Source organism: Monodon monoceros, unplaced genomic scaffold, assembly GCF_005190385.1.
Source record: "Monodon monoceros isolate NGI ecotype Baffin Bay Population unplaced genomic scaffold, NGI_Narwhal_1 Super_Scaffold_21, whole genome shotgun sequence".
Taxonomy (NCBI): Eukaryota; Metazoa; Chordata; class Mammalia; order Artiodactyla; family Monodontidae; genus Monodon; species Monodon monoceros.
Window position 1 is genome coordinate 39,186,707 of NW_021703778.1, and position 20,930 is coordinate 39,207,636.

Consider the following 20,930-nt stretch of genomic DNA (forward strand, 5'->3'; position numbering starts at 1 on the left):
GGATGTGTGGCTATGTGTGTATTTTTGATGTGTCATTGCAAATCAGTATGAAAGGGAGAATTTATTCAATAAAACCACATGAGGAAAAATAATCTCATACCAGCCACACAATAAATTATAAATTCTGGGTGAAATTTAAAAGTAGAACTTTTTGCTTTAGATAAGGTTTTTGTTTTAAAATACTTTTAGATATACAGAAACGTTGCAACAAGAATGCAGAGAATTCTCTTATACTTCTCACTCAGTTTTCTCTATTGTAATCATCCTAAATCACCATGACACATTTGTCACAACTAAGAAGCCAGCTTTGGCACGTTATTGTTAACTAAACTCAATACTTCTTTCTGATTTCACCAGTTTTTCCTCAAATGTCCGTTTTCTGTTTCAGAATCCCATCCAGAATACCACATTACATTTAGTAATCATGGTTCTTTAACCTCATCTGATCTGTGACAGTTTCTCAGACTTTCCTTGTCCTTGATTACCTTGACAGTTTTGAGGTCAGATTTTATGCAGAATGCCTCCCAATTTAGTCTTGTTGGCTGGGGTCATGAGTTTTGGGGAGGAAGACCACAGAGATGTGTGCTGCCCTCATCACATCATATCATGCTTATCACATGGCATCACTGAATATGCTAGCCCTGATCGCCTGGCTGAGACCAGCATTCTCCACTGTAAAGTTACGTTTTCCCCTTGCCATACTCTTTGGAAGTAAGCTGATAAACACAGCACACAAGGTGGGGAGTTAAGCTCCATTTCCTTGAGTGAGGAGACGCTACATAAATTTTTGGAATTCTTCTCTAAGATAGATTGTTAAATATAGTACTTTTAGAGGAAAAGAGTATATCCTTTGACATTGAGGGAGGAGAATCTTAAGATACCTATTATAAATAACATAAAGGGAAAGATTAATGCATTTGTCTACACTAATTTTTAAAAATCTTTAATTTTACCATATAAAAAGGTAAAAGATAAACCATAGACTGAGAGAACATAATTCCAATGCATACAGCCAACAAAGAATTTACATGCAGAATAAATAACAAATTCCCACAAATAAAAAAGACCAACTTATATACAATGTATGTATGTATGTATAGATATATATAGTATGTGTATGTATTATATATTACATATTATTATATAATATTATTATATAGGTAATATATATCCACACATACACACATAATATATATAATGCACACACACGTATAACACACACACACACACACACACACAACACAATGAAAAAAGTATAGGAAGAGACACTTCACAGAACAGGAAACTCTAATTGAGATGATGTGAACCTCAGCAGTAATCAGGGAAATGCACCTTAAAGCTACAAGAAGATAACATCTGTCACACATCAGATAATATCATATGTGGAGATACAGGGTAAGACGTTCATCCATTTAGTGATCGTAGAAATATGAGTTGGTCCCATCAGTTTGGGGAAACGTTTAGCAATACAGTGAAGGATTTCTACACACTAAATTATAAATGACTAAATTATAAATGACTAAAGTCATTCTTCTGAAACATTTTTTTGTGCATAGAAATCACCTGAAGAACTTGTTAAAATGAAGATGTTGATTCACTGAGGTCTAAGAGTCTCCATTTCTACCAAACTCCTAGCTGATGCTGGTCTACATGCCCATAGTTTGAGTAACAAGCCTCTAGAGGTCAGCAAACAGTGGCCTGTGGGCCAAGGCCCAGATCTGGTTCCTGTCTGTTTTTATCATTGAAGTTTTATTGGAACACATCTGTTTGTTTCTGTGTTGTCTATGGCTGCTTTCAGACTACAATGACAGAATTTAGTAGCAGCAACAGAGACCGTATGATTTGTATAAAGCCTAAAATAGTATTTATTATCTGGGCCTTTACAGGAAAAGTTTGCCAACTGCTGCTCTAGAGAAACTCTCCCACATGCACGTAAAGAGACTTGTGTAATAATATTTATTGCAACTTTTTTTGGAGTAATGACAGAATGGAAATAAGTGTCAGTTAGTAGAACAGACAAATAATTTGTAGTATAGTCACATGATAGACTACATGAGTTACAAGTTACAGAACTACAAGTCTTAATGTGGATAAATCTAGAAAAAACATCCCTTGTTTTAAAATTTAAACTTAGCCAATTTTCTTACAGATATATACCTCTGCAGGCAAATTATTAAAAGATGCCTGGAAATGACCCTCATCTATTTCAGGGCAGTGATTACCTCTGGTGAGGGATTAGGTTAGGGACAGGATCATGGATGCATTCACATGGGCTCACAACCATAGGTGTCATGTATTATTTCTCTCAAAAATTTGGAAAGAAGGTATCAAAATGTAATAAATTGTTAATACTGGGTGGTAGGTACACAGTTTTGATAATCTCTACGCTTTCTTATTTCAGATATTTCAAACATTGGAAAAGAATCAAAAAGGGGAAATATGCTGAATATAAAGACAAGTATTTTGAAGTGCAGGGAGGGAGTGAACATAGCGAAAGGTTATTCATACCTGAGGCTCTCTCTCCTCTCAATTAAGCAAGAGATAGTCTGGTATTACAAATTGTCCCTTATATAGTTAATTTTGAGAATGGTAAACAGGTTTTACCAGGTGACTAATTTTACTCCATGGCTTGTGAAGTATTTTGATTCTAAGAGGTCACTTCATCCAGGTCCTGGAGTAGAAGGAATTTCCCTTTCTCTGGAACTAACATTTCACTCCTTTGATCCAAGCTCAGCTTGTTGTTGGGACAATAGTGATGCCAAGAGCGAAGCCCCCAAGCACATTCCTCCTCCTTTTGAGTGCAAGCCTTGCAGTATTCCTCAGGGAAGAGTCAGGAGAACCTTCAAGATTCCTTCAGGGAAGAGCCTTTGGCTTTCGTCTGAGAATCTCAGTGTTCCATGCCCTTTTATTGCACTTAGGTGTGGATGCCCTCCCACTGTGACTTCTCCTGGCATGATTCCCCGAGCTAACTCACATTTGGGTTACATTCAGCTGCAGCCTCCTCCCTGAGAGCATCTGCGCACAGCTGGAAGCCGGCTTTGCACATGGGCCAGGGCAGTCTCATCATTGATTTTCCCAGCAGTATTGAGGCAACTTTGCAGGAAAAGGTGCTGCGTACTGAAGCTGGGGATCTCAGTTCAGCACTCTTAGCCATAAAATATACAAGAGGGACGTTTCAGTTCCAAGTACATTTGCATACCCTATAGAAGCCTTTGTAGCATGTTTGTTGTTGTAAGGATATGGGAATACTTTGAGTCAAATCATACCCCATGAAATTTAACAGCTGTATTGAAAAGTCCTGCTAGCTGGCACTTGGTAACCTTTGGTCAAGTGCCTTCCATGTGTCAAGGAAAGTGGAAGCACAGCCAGCTGATGATACAAATACCCAAAATACCATCTTCTCACCCAACAGTAGCATTATAAGTGGTCTCTAGCATGCTTTCTTCTTGGGAACCTGATTTCTGAACACAATGCCCTCTTACCCATACAGTTCAATTCCTGAACTATCTCCTCTTTCTGAGATAGGTTTATCCCTCTGATGGACGTTTCCAGCCACTATGTATCATTTTTAACCATAACCAGAGGGAGCATAAGTTTGGTCATTATAGGGATAATCAGTGAGACTTGTTGAGAGGGCATTCCCTGGTCTTTAATGCACAGCCCATAACCTAGTGCTGGCTTTATGTTTATTGTAAAGTTTTCAACTCAAATGCTAAGACAAACCATGCAGGGATTGTAAATAAGTGAAGGGACCAGGTGGAGGATAATAGGGAGTGGTGTGGCATATGGTGAATTAGAGAACACATGCCCTGTCTAAATGGAGTGGCCACCACTTTGTTCTAGCTGATTATCATTGTGCAGAAATGCTGGCCCAACATTGACAGAACTCTTGGATTTTTAAGGGAAGCTAGAAATAGGGATATTTTAAATGTGAAATCTTCCAACATTTAGATGTTGGCAACTAATTCAAAAATTTTTTAAAAATCATGCTAAAAGGAGACACAACCCAGAGCCACAGGTGGCCCATTGGTTAGGTTTGCAACCTCAGAATAACAGAGGAAATGATCTGAGAGCTTTAAGTAAGATCATTTGTGGCCAGCAAGTCTAGGCATTTGGGTCTCACCCGCATGGCTCAGTGCCACAGTCTTTTTACTGAATCTGATGGCAGGAAAGAACTTAGATTGAGAGCAACAATAGCCACATCAGGAGGCAAAGGTACAGAACCACGTAACAATAGTCATAACCCGGGATCACTGGGGCTCTTTGATGACCTTCTTCCCATGACCTTAGAGAGGTCACCACACAGGCAGCAAACGAAGCAAGCGACATTTATGAGGGACATTTTCTTTACCATAATGTACCTTTTCCTGTCACTTCTTGCCCACATAGTGACCCAAGGGGAGAGTGCTGGGGAGAGAGCAATTCTGGGCTCCGTACTTGGCCTCCCAGGAGGATTCTCAGATTCTACACTCTTGCTCTAGGTGTGACTATGTTCTGAACAATTGCTCTTCTCTACAAATTCATGATTATCTCTCTTTCATCAGGTTTACTTTTCATCCTTCTTAAGCTGAACTCCCAGAAGTAACATCAAAATGAAGGGGTCAATGTCTAGATAGAGTTTGGGATTCTTTACTTGGTAGGTCCTAATACACACCAAGTGGTAGGTGTGGCTGGCTAACACTTGCAGAAAATGAGGCAGCATGGGAAAGGGTTGAGCTGGGCATCTACTGGAGGAGGGCAGTGGCGGGGCATGGGGGGCACTCGGCTCTCTGGTAGGGAAGCTGTTAGTGAGGAAGGAACACTCTAGCCCTCCAGCCAGGCCTTGCAGAAGGAGCCGGAGGTAAAGCCCTGCTTCCCCTGGAGAATGTCCCCATCACTGCGGCCTTGACCTCCATTTCTGCCTCCTTTTCCGTACATTGATTTTCAACAAATGGAAGCCATATTGCAAAGCAGTTCATTATAAGGAGTTTAAGGTTATGAAAAACTTGGTTCAATGTTCAATATCAGACTCTGCCACAAAGTGTACTTGGGTTTTTTTTTTTAATATATATTACTGAGCCTTAGTTTTCCCACATGTAAAATAGAGTTAATAATATCAACTTTTAAAAGATATTGGAGGGACTTCCCTGGTGGTCCAGTGGTTAGGACTCTGCGCTTCCACTGCCAGGGCCTGGGTTCAATCCCTGATCGGGGAACTAAGATCCCGCAAGCTGCGTGGTGCAGCCAAAAAAATAAAATAAAATAAAATGGAGATACTTAATTAACTGTAAGCAGTGCCTGGCACCATCACTAACTTATATAGGTCTTTGGATTCCAGGGTGATCAGTGATGCATTGGATGGTAGGGCTATTATAGCTGGGCATTGCTTGAGTCTCCCTTCTTTAGCCCATTCCTGCCCACAGCATGCTTCAAGACATTTCACATCTTCTCACCCCTTGGGGAATGGTATAGAGGGTGTGGCTAGAATGCCCCCTGACTGGGGTGGGGTACAATGCAGGCTCCCCACCCTGACATCTATCCTGTGGACCCCTCCTGCTCTCGCTCTCTCTGGACAAGGATCTCAATTGCTCTGTGCCTCTGATTCCCTATGATTAAGCCACCCATGACCTCAGTGCCAGGACTCCTGTGTATATCAACCTCCTCTTTCTCACAGCCAATGCTATGTAAATGCTAAGCGTTTCTGTGATGTAGCAACTTTAAGAGGATGAATGAATACATTTGATGAGGGAATGTTGGGAAATAATCCAATAGGGCTCCATTTGGTATTGGTCCTTTTATCAAGGCTGTAACCCAAACCCACTTTATGGGGTTAGGGAATAAAATTACCATGTCAGATAACAAAAAGGAAGAAGCAGGGACAGAAAGGCAGGCCTTGAGAATCCAAAGTCATATGAGTGTGTAGACAAATGATGCAAGGGAAGTTCTCACTGGTGGGTGCTGGAAAGCTGGTAGCGCTAGACTTCCAAGGCCAGAGCAATAGGGTGGGGCTGGGATGAAACCCCAGAGAGGGTGAGATGATTAGGATTTACAAGATTGTCAGAAAAACAGAAAGGTGTGAAGGTCTAGGCCATCCTTTGTGTTGCATGGCCATAGAAGGCAGCCCTTCTCTTGATGCAGTGAATATTAAAGAACTTGCCCTTGAAGATTTAACCGGCTTTTGGCCCAATGGGATTGGCTCCGAAAGCTTTCATCCAATTCTCTGGGTGCTTAGCACCCCCTAGCCTCTTCCTTCACAGCTTCCCTCCCTTCCCAAAACGATCCCAGAGTCTCTGGCTTGCTTCTTAGGAAACATACACCTAGACAGTCCCTGAAGACCAGGCTCTGTTCTGAATTACAGAGGGCCTACGAGTAGCTTTGTGCTGGATGACTCTGGGGACAGCTGTTGACAGATGGAGGAAAAGGTTAGACGTGAGGATCCATGGGCCACTGGGGGGCGAGGCTTTCTTCAGAAGTATATTTGCTCCTCTTTGGCCTTTCCTCCAGCCATCTCTCCCTTTCCCAGTCCATGTCCATGGTGGTCCCTGTCCCCCCTGCCTTCCCCCAAGCATATGCCTTTTCCTTCCTGCTCCGGGGTTGCTCTGAGTGAAAGGGGGAAGAATGGAGGATTTTGGAGCGGTGCCCCTTATGCTATAAGGCTTCAGCATTTAGAATCTTGGAAAGGCTTCACCTGGGAAAGAGTTCCAGAGAAAACAAACTTCAGATCCAGGCTCGTATGGGAAAAGGCTCATGTTCATGGAGGTGGCTTCAGGGACCTTGGCAGAGGCTTGGCCCTGGCTTTTAATGGATCCGACGTGGAGCCTTCCAGGGCCCACGATGCTGCATGACCTTCAAGGGAGATTTCACTCACAAGCTATGATACCTCTTTCATAGGACTTAGAGTTGTCAGGTCTCTAGGGAACCACCAGCTTTTGTCGTTCTGTTTATGCCCTAACTGAGGCAAGAACGATTTCAAGGGGCCAAACACCCCATCTCTTCTCCTCTTCATTCCCCCTTGTCATGTTGTTCCCTCTTGGAGAGTAGCTGAATTTCTTTTCTAGGAGAGAAGGGACCAAAAAGGTATTCTCAAGACCTGTGGGATCATCAGCTCAGTTCATAGGAATCATCCTTCCAGCCCCAGAAATGGCATTGACAAAAGCAGTGATGGGCACAAGTTCAGGATTCCCCTGGGCCAAGAAGAGGGATGGGGGGGTAAGCATGGTAGGGAAAGGTTAGACAGAGTTTATGGTGATCCCCTCATGCAGTTCCTTAATGCCACTGTGTGATACTCAGGGGACCATGTATCTAGATTTTATGCCTAAAATAAAGCAGGTGCCCCTACAGGTAAAGCAGTGTGAGTACAGGTGCTGGGAACACCTGGATTTCTGTTTCTGGCCTTGTGCACTTAAGAAAAGTACTTCCCCATGTCTTTGCACATGGGGCTCAATACTGACCATTAATTCCCCCATGTCTGCCTCTTCTGCCAGGGGTCTTTTCAAACATAGACAATCATGGGATACTAAACTTGAAGGACAATAGAGATCATCTAGTCCCATCAACTCACTATATATATGAGGAACCTGAGGTCCAGAGTGGGGAAGTGTCTTACCCAAGGTCACATGGTGAGTTACCTCCTTTGACGTCTTTGTATGCAGTACAGACCCCCTGTCCCCCTCACCAATTTTAATTCTTAAGATCTTAAGACCTCATGAGTTTCTGTAGGTCCCAGAGGACTCAGGGATGACTAGATGCCTAGTATGGGATTGGTACTAAAATCCCTTAGGTGAGGGAAATATTCCAGGCCAGGATACTTCACAGGGCCTAGGTGAGGCATCTGGGAGTAGTGAGAGAGGGACCATTGCCTGGAGAGAAACAATGGAGTCACAGACCCTCTAGGCCAATGGCCTGCCTTCCCTCTGCCTCAGACCCAAGAGAGCCCTTGTCCTGGGTTAGCATAGTGATGCTAGCACAGAAACATCTCATGTTGAAACCAAGTCTCCCTCTAAACATGACCTCATCAGTGAGGAACTTTCCTCCATCTCCACAATCTAACCCCACTCCCTGCAGAAGGAGGGCACCCAACATCCAAGATGACTCAACTCTGTTTTGATCGTAATATGCCCTCAGAATGAGGAGGGGAAAGTCTCAGTGCTACCAACTCGATCTCTCCCCATCATAGCCTCAACATCTAGCTGCCATTACACTCTTCACATACCTGCACACAGCTTTCCTAAAAAGGTTGGCTTACTCCTATCTTGTCTGCACACGCACGTAAACACCCACGCACTCGTTACAGACATTATTTTAATCCGGGGTTGACTGAAAAACCTCCTTCTGGAGATTTGATCAGGAACACCCACATCTCTGGACATCCTAATTCCGTCCATGGCAGGGTGGGGCCAGAGAGGAGCTGAGCTAGCATGGAAGTCCTCCTTGCTTGAGGCTGCCCATGGCTTGATGGCCACCAATGCTACTCCTTCAGAGTATTCCATCCCCTATGAGACTTGGAATTATGGGAAGGCTGAGAGATCAGCCATCATTGCACTGACTGGGTGAAATGAGAGGAAAAAGTGAAGGAGAAGGAGTTTATAGTCTTGGAAGTACAGTGCCCCCAACCTGGTGCAATCAAAGGTGGTTCACATTATCCCAGCTCCTAGGGTTAGAAATGGCCCTCAGGTATCCCTTAAGAATGTAAGGTCTGGAGAGCATTTTCCTCCCACCCCTTTGCCCCCCAGGGACCCTAGCGATTATGCCCTGTTCCCACCTCCCTCTCAAGCTCATCATCAGGGCCTCCTCCTACTTAGATGAGGCTGCCCCTCCCCTCCTCTTCCAGGACAATCCAAGGCCAAGCCCCCAAATGTTTTGCTCACGTCCCTTCCTCGGTTCAGTGGAGGCTGCAGCAAAAGTGGAGTGTTTCCAGTTTCTCTGACCATGCTTGGTTTTAAGTTAATCCCCTCCTCCTATCCTTCCCTTTTGCTGAGAATTCATTTGGCTGTTCCCAATATATCTGTATCCGTGTCCCGTATCTCTGGTTCTTCCCCTTACCTTTCAAGCTCCCTCTCTGTTTCCCCTTCTAGTTTTGATCTTCTTTGGGGGTTTTGGTTTTTACTTTATTTTGCTTTTTTCTGTTTTTCTGTTTTTTTGTTTTTGTTTTTTATAGGTTTCAGAGAAATTATGTTGAATCCAATAAGCCTTCCCGGACATTCCAAGCCTCTTAACCATGGCATCTATGTTGAGGATGTCAATGTTTATTTCAGCAAAGGACGTCATGGCTTTTAAAAACTCCTTTTAAGCCTCCCTGTTTTGATGTCACCTTGGTAGGCTGGGCCCTCTGAGAGGTTGGAAGCTCTAGGCATTGTTCTGTTTGGATCCGGGGATGCTAAGTAGAAACTACACGAGCCGCCAGTGCCCCTGCATCCTTTATCACCACCAAGACGGGTGTTTGCCCCCATCCGCCACTGGCAGGGTTGCCCTTTCCCTCCAATCATCACTGTGCTCCTTTTTTTTCTGGCCTCCAAGGCAGCTCCTGCCATCATCTTAAGAGCCAATAAAGAGAATTAAAAACCTGTGCACCAGGAACCATCTCTTAAATACACTAGCCATTCTCTTGCTTTCCACAAACAACCCAACCACCACGAGAAAGCCTGATGAAGTCCAGCCGTGCTCCGGCCTCACTTTCCCCGCTTGGAAGCGTGGGGTCTCCCTGGCTCTCCCTAGGATACCAGGCCATCCTCTTAGTGACCTCGTCGCCCTGCAGCCTCCCGTGGGGAAGAACATCTAAGCAGAGGTGGAGACGGCGCGGTGAGAGGAGAGGGAGCCAGGCCCAAGTATTGGCACCAGATTAGGTCTCAGAGGAAAGAATGGAAACCAATCGTTTTCTATATATATATGTTTTTTTTTTTTTTTTGGTGGAGAAAACCATACCTTTTTTTTGGACACACTTTCCCCCTACTTCCTCTTCTCTCTGGAACGGCTCACAGTGAGTGGTATTAGAAAACTCCTTGGAGAAGAGGATTTCTCCAGGGCTCCTTCTTGGCCTCTAGATCTGCAGTTCCGACAAGCTTTGGCTGCAGGAGGTCTTGCCCGTGAATTGGGCATCCTGCTAGGACCACAAGGGACCAAGGGAATCAGGGACCAAGGCCCTTCCTGCTGTTCCATGATCCCGGGATTGGCTCTCTTCCCCCACTTTTACTTATTCTTGACTCTGAGAACTTTTGGCACCCAATGGAATCACCATTTCAAGGCCAAGATGAACTGAAGGGGAAGAGAAGTAAAAATTGGCCTCCTCCAGCCCCTCTCATGGCTCCAATGGAAGTGTCATCCTGTTCTCTGGTCAATATATGTGTTTACTTTGCTTGCTTTGACTCATGCCTTACTCCATGGCCACCCTCTCCCAAAGAGGGAGGTTTGTTTCCCCCATTTTCAATTTGATCCACTGGGGAGAGGGAAAGGGATGCTTTTCCCCCTGCTTCAATAGGAAAGGTACAGTTGTAGGGCCTGAACCTCTCCCAGATTTGCTGCCATGTTGGCTGCGTGGACTTCGGGCTTGGCCTAGTTCCCCCCAACCCACCCATGGTGCCTCCGTCGTAGGGGGTCAGCGCAGGCTGCCCCCTTGAGGGTGGAGCATGGAAGAGGGGGCCAACCATGGGGAGATCGTAGGGCAAAATGGTGGTGGTTTTAATCCACTGAGTCTTGGAGTGATGATGCACAGTAATAGATAACAGATTCTCTGCCCTGGGGGTTAGGATTCCCACTTAGGGTTTTAGGTCCTGAGTCCTGTGGATGGTGGTTCTTCACGTCGGGTTCCCAGCCTGATTCTGCAGACACCTCCATGGGCTTTAAAAATGCACAGCTTTCCAAGTTCTTGCCTAGTATCTGGGGTGGCCTCCCGGGCGCCTGAATGTTCAGAGTATCACACGGGGATTCAGCTTCTCTCCAGGGCCTAGAAGTGTGTTTATTTAGCCCCTCCCAGCTCCCCGCCATCCTGCTCCCCATTGCTTCATGTCTGGCTATTCCCCATTGTGTCCTGCCAACCCTTTGGGCCAGGGCCCCCTCCTGAGTGTGGCTTTAAGGAGTAAGCTTGAGGATGATGTTTTTTAATTATTGTAAATCATTACCTCATTTCCAGCCTCCCAGGCTCCATCCATCCCAGCATCTTTTATTCTGCCATTTTCTTCACCTTGTGCTATGACCATGGGGCGTTGTGTTTCCGCAGAGACATATAGGAGTGTTCAGTGTATAGTTTCTTAATAAACACTTTATTTTCTAATGAAATGACTGGATCAGACCTCTTATTTGGCAATTTTGCAAAGAATATTAAAGATACATAGAAATTTCAGGCTACCCTGTTTTTTAATTCCCCCCAATTTTACTATTACTCTTTTAAAGAAGTTTCTTAGCCAAGTCCTGTTTGCAAAGGATTTTACAATCTGTTCCATTGGTTGCTTTCACTGAGACCCCTCCAGATACAGACTGAGTCCATACAGTGAAGGGTTTCCTCATCTTACTGAGAAAGAATTAGAGGCACAGAGAGTTGAATGGTTCGCTCAGGGTCACACAAGCACAAGAGACAGAAGCCAGGTTCAAACCTGACTCTTTCAGCTACAACTCAAGTTACTGAGACCCTCGTCTCCTCGGTGGCTGGGGACTCTTCTATTGTCCGTACAGCCAAGGCTTATGGAGATTCTTTCTTCAGAGCTGATGTGTAAGGGGGTCTGGGAGTGGGGTTGAAGGATCCTTTATCTTTGGTGCACCAGTAAGCCAATGTAATTTTTCCCTTGGTTGCAGTGGTTTTATATCTCCCTTATGGATCTTGGGGAAGTGACTTTGCCCAGAGGAAGATGGGGTTTTGGGCTTGTAGGCCAACATGCCAATCATCCAGAGACCACTCCCTGCCCCCCCACAGACACATACACACTAAGGTAGGCCAAACTCTCATGTCAGGTCTCATGTGGGCTACCAGAAAAGGAGAGGCAGAAGGGTCCTGGGGTCCTACTGAGGCTAAAATGCTTAGATGAGCTGGCTGTATCTGTCTGCCCTTGGTTCCTGGGCCCTGACCCAGCTAGAAGGGTCAAAATGCCTTCTGTAACTTACAATATCTTCCTTTTAGGAGGAAGGGACTTTGTATGTAGGAGATTTGGAACAAGAGAGGAGGTCGGGGGTTGGGAGGATTTTGACCCTTCCCTTGGTCTCAGTAGGCTTTTTGGGGGCTTCTTACTTAGGAAATAAAGATGAGGCATGCGGAAGTAAGGTGGGTGAGCTCAAGGTGGAAGTCCAACAGGGATTGATTCGGCTAGGTTGGTGCTTTTTCTACTTACCCTTACTCAATCTCTTATTTAAGTCTAGCTTGGTTTGAGCCCTCACCTCACCTCATCCCCAGTGGAAGCTCCTTTTCTATAGAGTGGCCTGGGTAGGGGGTTGCCCAGCTCCACATTCTCCTGTTCTCAAGGGTTCCAGGATTGGACCAGGGATGCCCCAAGGGTTGAGAGTGCCTTTGGGACCTTCAGGCTGCATGGATTCTAGGGAGAATTTCATTATTAATAAGTAGAGATATTTAAGGTTTTTTTTTTAATCAGGATGCGTAGAGCCTGCCAATGCTTGGGAGAAAAGATGATGAATAGAAACGGCCCCTGGGAAGATGGGAAAGAAAAGCGCCCATCCTCAGGAGGAAGGCTCAGCCACATGGAGGGAGAGCTCTCCTGGTGCAGCAGGAGGAAGAGGAAAAGATGAGGGTTTAGAGGTTTGGGGCAGGCAAGGGAATGAGAGAGTTCTTGTCTGGTGGCTTCTATTTTGCCTATCAAGTGTAAGGCAAGGCCTTGTGCTACAAGTGAGAGCATCTAAGAGCGCTGAGAAGGTCTAAAGCAGCAGAAGAGACCGTGGCAGATGGCAGGGAAGCATGAAAAAGTTGCCGGGAGGAATGAGGACTGGCTGAGACTGGGGAGCTGTTTTGAGTGTCCAGGATTCTGTTCCCCATGCTTTCCTGCTGGGCTTTGAAGTCCCATGGCATCTACCCCAACGTTAGAGGCTCTGGGCCAGTCAGCGCTGGCACAGGGGAGGCGTGGAGAGAGGAACTCAGCCCACCAAGGATGCTGGGTTGGACAGGCTTCAGGCAGGGAGGCTCAGGGGACCAACAAGACCCGTAGCTCTGTGTTTGGAATCTCACCCACAGGATTTCACAGTGGCTTTCTCAGACTTGAGGTTACGTTTTGGTCCTAGGGGATTTCGCGGCAAAGCTTCAATCCATGAAACCGGTGTGCCTGCCATGTGCTGTCTGGATCTTCATTCTGGAAGGAGTGATTGAGGGGCCCTGGTTCTGAACCCTGTTCCCTGAAGCTCAGAGGGTGGGGAGCTCACTGTTCCCTTCAGAAGCTGTAGACAGTGGTCAGCTCAGTTGTAGGGCCTTCCAGGGACATGCTCTGGAGAGGACCTGAGTCTTTCACTAGGGCTGTGTGGACAGATCCCGGACCTGGTTGCCAAGCTCCAAAGAATGGGCTTTCCTGGGGAGCCTTAGTAACGATCATTATGGCGAACTTATGAAGCGCCTATTCAGAGCCAGGCACATTTGACCCATGAGGACGCTGAAGCTCAGAAAGGGTTAGTAATCACTAGGCCAGGTTTTCACAGCTGTGAGTGGCAGAGCTGGGACTGACACGGGGTCTCTTTGACCTCCTGGTGCTCTTGGCTGTTCAGCTGCCCCATAGAGCAGCCCCATCTGCTCCTGGAAAGCTGCAGTCCTGGGATCTCCACAGTCATAGCCTCCCCCTGGCTCCCTAGATGAAGTCCTTCAGGGGTCTTTGGGGCTAGATGCTATCCCTAACTTCCTCCTGGAAACACCCGAACACGGTGATTTTGAAAAGAACGTCTGCCACGCTCCTTCTTCACACATTCTAGCATTTAGTGACCCTTGATGCCTGAAAATGTGGTTGTTCTTACATCTAAGATGAATCATCTGGTTTTCAGTTGGTGAGATCCCCAAACAGACAAGGGTGGCATCTTTGCTGTCAAGAAGGACTTGTTGGCTGAGACACACCTGATCCTCAAGTTGGTAGGTGAGGCTGCTCAGGTCTGGGCAAGCAGGAGCGGCTTCAGGCAGGAAGGTAGTGGAAGGAAGATCCTTGCCTGACTTGTGCACCCCCATCTGAACTTTGTTCACCCTTCCTCAAAGACCTCCTGGTGTGTGGAAGCTCGGCCATGTGCTTCTCACCCAGGGAAAGAGCAGATGCCAAGCATCTTCAATTTGGAAGCCAAGAAGCTGGGCTCTGGGCTACCCTGTCGCTCCCTTCTTACGTGGGAATTCTTTTGTGTAGCCAAGCTCCCAGGCACCACATGCTCCCCTCCCCAGCCGCAGGTGTGACCTCAGCCTAGCACTGGGCCGTGACGCTTCCCCTGGCTCTGCCCAGCTCCTGCAGGTCAAGGCCAGGCCTGAGCAGACGCTCAAGCGTCTCAGATACAGCAGCTAGACGCCAGGGAGGGTTTGATGCTGTGGAGAGAGCACGGGGAGCCGGCAGATCAATGCAGGGTGACTTCATTGTGTGTAGCTTCCTGGACTGCACCACATGCGGACTAGGCAGAGGGCCTTTGTTCCTTCAGTGTTTACCGACTCGGAGCTCCGGCTAGACTCACAGGTGGCCTCCAGAGTGACTCTGAAATGGAGAGCAAGATGAGGGTAGCAGTGAGGGACAGACGGGGAGGCGTGAAGGTGAAGGGATGCTGGCTGCTCTGAGGCTCCTTTGGGAAGGACAGAGGGAAAACTCTTCAGTGTGACAGCGGAGGAGGCGACGGGGCAGCGAGGAGGGTGGGAGCTTCAGGGGAACCTGGTCCGCATCCAAATTGTCCAGGAGGCCTGAAGCTCTACTCCCCTGCACCCCTAGCTTTGCCCCACCCCTGACATCCCCACTGTACTGCTGGGGAGTGGCCGAAGCGGCCAGTGGCCTCAGTTGCCTTGGATAGCTCTGGTTCTGCATTTTGCCTTTAGAAATCCTGTACCACCCCCACCCCCCCACACCGCCCTACTCACCTCTCAAGAAAATCTCAGCCAAGATCTAATCATATATCCCAGAGCTAAATAAGCCTCCTTCCACTCTCCTTGAACCCAAAGTGAGTTGAAGATCTCTTGCTGGCAAGAGATCAGATTTCTCGTCTGCTTTTGCACATGGTTTGGAAATTTAATCAGGATTCCGAGGGTAGGATTTTAATCCCAATTCCTCCTTCGATAAAGTGACCCCAGTTTGCCCCTGGGACTTAAGCTCTGCTTGCTCGGGGAGGAGATTGGGTGGGTGATGAGGCCTAAGAGCTCGCTGCCTTTTCGTCTCTTTCCATCAGGACCCTGTCCCCTCCTGGGTGTGTACCTGAGAGCAGTAGCTCTTCCTTCCCCACCCCCTTTGCCTTCCAGCTGGAGGGGATGCATTGCTCAGATATTCTGCAGGTTTGGGGGTGGGGCATTGTGAGAACTGGGGAAAGTGAGGGAGATATTGGGGTTATCCTTTGACTACAGCCTGTTCGGCTCCCGTGCAAGAAAGAAACCAGAAAGGCAGGAGGATCTCTGAGAAGCACAGATCCTAGAGGGACACAGAGGATGCTGATGACTCAGATTCTGTGCCAAAGGCAAGGCCAGGTCCATGCAGGTCCAGTTTGGGAAGGAATGTGGAACTACTTGGGTAGAGGAGAAAGGCAGGATTTCCAAGTTCCCAGGGAAGATCCGAGCTGTAGAGAAACCCTGACTGAGAGCTTTGTTGAGACCTTCAAGCCTGGAAAACAGGGGATGCATGAGCTTCCTACTCAGACCAGAGGCAGCCCTGGGCATCTCAGGATCACGTGTCTTCCCACGACCCTCTGCAAATAGGAGCCGCTTAAGGCCCCTCTGATGTCCATAAACCTGACTTTGATTTGGCTGAGAGTGGACGGGGTGGGGCATGTGGCATAAGGCAGGAAGAATGGAGCTTGGCTTTTCTGAGAGGGAAAGAGCAATTCTCCCTTCACACCCTGTCTAAGAGCAATGGCAGGCGCTGTCTGAGAGTTTGGAAGGTGGATCAGAATGGCCTACATGGCTGTGGAGAAGGTTTGAAGACCAAGGGTTGAGGCTGCTCAAAGGTATGAGTTCCAGGGTTGTGTCCGACTTGTGGCTCCATCCAAGTTTGAGGAACAGAGTGTCATGTCAGTTCGGAAAAACCCCACCAAGCCTGACTTGGGTGAATAATGGCGGAGGCCTTGGTGGCTGACAGTGACACCCAGCTTGTCTATGGAGCTCTCTTTCCTCCTCCCCGTTTCTACCTCCCATGTGCTGTTACCATGGCAGCAAAATGAAGCCTGGTTCGGCCTTTGGGCACCTCAGTGGAGCAACCGGCCTATTTCCCTTCAAAAGGCAAGGGACAAGGCTTCCCTCTCTTGTCCCTACGTTTATTCTGCAGTGAGAAGGGCAAGGACCTAACCCCTGTAAAGTGACTTCACTGCTGTCAACTGTGGCCTGGTGATGCTTCTTTTATAGAGCTCTGAAATGCCACCTACTTTTTTACTCTGAAGCACACACCAGCTTTGGTCTGTTTTGGTCCCCGTGATAATGTTTTAAAATTGCAATGCAATGTCCATTACATTGCAACGTTTGCAGCAGCCTTTGGCCAAAGTCATGTGATCCTGACTCCCAGATGGACTTCTCAGGGGAAGAGAAGGTGTGGGGCTGGGGGGAAGGGGTCCTGGGTGCTCTTGGAGGAATGACATCTGTCTACAGTCTGTGCCACAGTTCTTAGTAGCTGGACAGGCCTAGGGAGATATTTACTACACACAGCCAGGTTCTCGAGGGTGTTGGGAGCAGGGACACACGGAACACCCTTGAATTTGGAGCTGAGAGGGTTTAGATCCCATAACACAGGAGACCCCTGGACCTACAAACGCTGTTTCACTGCCAACCCTTCTCAGCACTGGCCAGACAAACTGTCTCCAAGATCTGCCCTCCTGCTGCCACAGTCAAGAAGGACAAGTCCTAAAGTCTGTCTACCATGGGCCAACCAATGTAGGCACCTCTCCCAGGTCCCTCCTACAAGCAACCTTAGGGATAAGGAAAATTCCGGAACGCAGGCTAGATGCTAAGTCCAGCCCACGTATTATGTATACACCAATACACCAACGTGTCAGCCTTCTCTTACTGTTAATTCTGAGAAAAAGACTCACGTGACAGAGAACCTGAGAGGAAATCTCAAAGCAATTTTTGTCATGAGCGTTAGGTCTCTGAAAACTCACGCTGGCTGAGAGGGCACAGCCAGGATCTCTCTTGTCGCTCCCATCTTAGAGCCACAGCTCTGGACCAAAGCCTTCTGCTTCAGAGGGAGCCAGATGCGGAGCCGACCAGTGAGAACTTGACTCTGGTGGGGAGGGTGGGTAGGAGAGGCACCATGAATAAAGAATATATTCTGAGAATGTCCTTCCTGCGAGAACTGAAATTCTGAGTTCATGCGCGAATGACTCACGGAATCGTTCAATCTTTGTGGCTGTCAACTTGACACTTCCCAGTATTGTAACAGGCAACTGCTGTGTAGTACCTTTGATACCAAACGGACAACCTGGTCACTAAGAAGACCAGAATGACACCACTGTGCATTTCTAGGATGGTATCTTTGGCCATCTTAGTAATTTTGTGGGTCAGCCACTTGACCAACTACTGCCCTACATGGATTGATCAGTTTTCTGGGAAAGCTTCAGTTTCTACAATGGGGTCCTGTCTTCATTTGAATGCCCAACTTGTTATTAAATAAATCATGCTGTAAGGATCAAGTGCTCTCCTTTTCCTTGGCTGTGGAAATGTTTCCCTCTAGTTTCAGAAGATGCTAAGAGCCCATCAAATAACTTTGGAGAGCATTGTATGGTATAGCCAACCTCTTGTAGGTTTACCATGCATGTTAGGATACCAAAGGCTCTGAGAAGTCCTCCTTTAAATAACCCTTTTTATCCTACCTCTTTCCCAATCTAATTGAACATAAACCACTCTTCACGCTAAATAGACTCATGCATACACTCTAGGTAACACTGGGTCAGGGTGTGGGCAGAAGCTTTTTGAAGAAGAACCGAGCAAAATGGGTTAGTCAACCACTGACCTCTTACATCAAGATGAACCACCACAAAAAAAAAATAAATAAATAGAGAAAAAAAAAAAAGGTGAACCACAACACCCCGACACCTTTGCCCAGCTTTAGGCTCGGTCCCCCAGTTTGGCCCTCGGCTTTGTATGGAGGAAGAAATGATTCTGGCAGCTGGTGGGTAGGTGCTCTTGTGAAGTGCAGGAACCCTTCACTGCGATGCCTCGGAAGAAAATGGTAAGTCATTTCACGTAAGAGCTTAAGACTTCAGCCCTAAACCTGGTCACCCTCCCAGGTGGATGGAGGTGACATCATCTAGCAGTAGTGCACGGCAGTGAAGAGCTGGCATCAGTCTCAGCACTACCGCCAGCAAAATGACTTGGGTAAGTTACCTTTCCTTGTTCCATATTTGTCTCTGAGCTTGCTGTCCCTCAGATAAAAGGTCCTACCCAGACAGGTGTCCCAAATACCATGTCCCCACGAGTCACTGTTGTCTCCTAGTGGGGGACATCTTTTGGTTCTGGGGTCTGTCTCTCTGTGCTGAGTGTCTTAGTGTATCACGTGGGGAGGGTGACCTCTGGCCCCTCCTGGAGTGCTGGGGAGGGGGAAGAGGGAGAGGATGGCTGCCCTTCTGGGTGAGGGCTGGTGGATTTCTCCCGAAGAGGAATGGAGCAGATTCTTGGAGGTTAATAGACCCTCGCTGTCACCGTCGGACAGGGCCAAGCGGGAGTTCTTGGCGAGATTTTCCAACTTTGATCTCAAGAAGGCAGCTCTGCCTAACAAATAGTCTGAAATGTCAAAGAATAAATGTTAAAGCTTGAGGGGTCGTTCTCCTGGGAGTTGCCTGGGCTGGCTAGGGAGGGAGAGGAGGAGGGAGAGAAGGACACAGCAGAATCCTTCACATAAAGATTCCGACTTGGTTTTGTGATATTTAAGAAAAAAGAAAACTCTGAATTATTTATAGCGCAGAAGATGGAAGCTGGATGTAGAAAAGTGGCTGGGCTTGAGATGGTAGTTCACGATCCAACTGCCCCAGCTTTGAAATGGTAAAACTTTTCTTGTTGGTGACACGCTCTTGACCTCTCCTTATCTGTTATTATGATTACTATTATTGTTCTTTTAATTAAGAAAATGTATGGCTTTTGCTTCTGTGAGTCGGGGAGAGGCAGTTTCTAGAAATGACCCCATCAGCTTCCAGCTTGTGCCTCTTCAGACAAGGATCTGGGGACCCCCTCTCCAGTATGGGTGGGTAGCATCTTGGGTAGCAGTTGGTGGCCTGGCCATCAGTTGGCCATGTTGATCTGGGAAGGTGGATTTCATGTGTCAGTTGTTCCATCTAAAAAATGGAGCCAATTGTCATATGCCTCTTCTAGGTATACTGGGCGTATGAATGACGCCATGTGGTCAAAACACCTAGGCACTTGGGTGAGGGTGGCAAGAAAATAGCATCTCTGTTACATGAAGGGGGAAAAGGAATTAAAGAAATTTAAAAAGGGAAAATCAGATGTGATGGAAGGACTGGTGTTAAACCCAGAGGGAATGGGGTCTTTCATCTGTTTATTTTCCTCAGTGATGTTGTTTAGATATTAATAAAAATACTTCTGTTTGATAATGCATCCTGATTCTATAGCATGGGTAACTGAAAGCCACTGATAATCTCAAAATTGCAGTCAAATTTAAAATTGCAAGTGTAATTGACACTCTCAGGGATGCCAACAAATAGAGCCAATCTTTGGACAGGTTGCGGGTGTTTGAGTTGAGGCTGGTCCAGGTGCAAATCAGATCATCGGTAAACCTCCAAACAAGCAATGTTGTGTTTAAGATGTATTGCTTTTACTGAAAATATTAATACTTTTGCTTTTTTTCTAGACTTGTTTTTTTTCCACTTCGAAGAACCTAGAGAACATTTTGCAGTTAAAATGTCACAGTGACACTCCTGTTATAAAACTCTGAAAGTGTACTTATTTTTATATTCGGTAACTTACTCTACCTCACAGAAAGGTCTTCCAAATATCTTTTCCCCACTCCCTACTTTCAATGCTGTAGAAGTACGACTGGCATTCTTGCTCTAGGACAGTGGTTCTCAAACTTTCTGGGCTTGGAACCCCTTTACACTCAAAAATTAGAAAGACCTTGAAGAGTTTTTGTTTATGTGGGTTATATTCATCTACAATTACTGTAATTTAAATTAAAACTGAGAAACATTGGAAAACACAAGTGCGCGCGCACACACACACACACACACACACACATTTTATTTAGCCATCAGGGCAATGATGCCATCACATGTCAGGAAGTCACTGGAAAAACTCCTAGTATACCTGTGAGAGAATGAGAGTGAACAAAAGGACAGACCATCTTAGTATTCCTAGGAAAATAGTTTTGACACGTGGATCTCCCGAGAAGGTCTCAGGGCCACCAGGGCTATTTGGACCACATTTTGAGACCTGCCACTCTAGGGAAAACTGATGCATGAGCAGATTCGGAAATCAAGTCTAGGTCCTCTTGGTACCAGTGAATGGTACCAGTTATGCACTTTGCTCCAAATGTCGGACTCCATCAGAACTTCATTTCTTAATGCAAACATCACCACTGCCCCTAAAGTGCCAGCCCAAACCCAACTGGATATAACCATGTATGCTCGGTTGCTAGGAATGTGGGAACCGTACAAGAAAGAATTCATCTATTATAAAGAAAACTGGGAGGTTGGGTGCGTGCTTGCTCTGGAGAAGGAACGTGGGCTTGATGCAGCAGTAAATATTATTGGCCGATTGAAGAGACTCAGCATGAACAGGGTTTGCAAAATCCCAATGTTGAGGACAGGGAGAATGAATGTCAGGGGGATGAAGAGCTTTTGCAATCGGCACCTTGCGGGTCAGAAGTCTCATC

The 20,930-nt window shown here is 46.7% G+C and overlaps 1 protein-coding gene and 1 long non-coding RNA gene across 6 annotated transcripts in view; one reads left to right on the forward strand and one right to left on the reverse strand.

Annotated features, from left to right (window-relative positions):
* NTRK3 (neurotrophic receptor tyrosine kinase 3) overlaps nt 1-14,614 on the forward strand; it is a 283,681-nt gene extending 269,067 nt beyond the window's left edge. For 2 of the 5 annotated variants that reach the window (XM_029237146.1, XM_029237148.1), the window contains 2 exons: nt 7,464-7,598; nt 9,137-14,614. In XM_029237146.1, the coding sequence (XP_029092979.1) occupies nt 7,464-7,598; nt 9,137-9,255 (254 nt within the window). In that variant the 3' untranslated portion in view covers nt 9,256-14,614. Of the gene's footprint in view, nt 1-7,463; nt 7,599-9,136 lie in introns of those variants that run through there. The other 3 variants (XR_003795813.1, XM_029237147.1, XR_003795812.1) reach the window with 2 other exon arrangements.
* The window catches only part of LOC114903918, a 64,411-nt gene that overhangs the window by 39,488 nt on the left and 3,993 nt on the right, over nt 1-20,930 (reverse strand). The window lies entirely within an intron of this gene.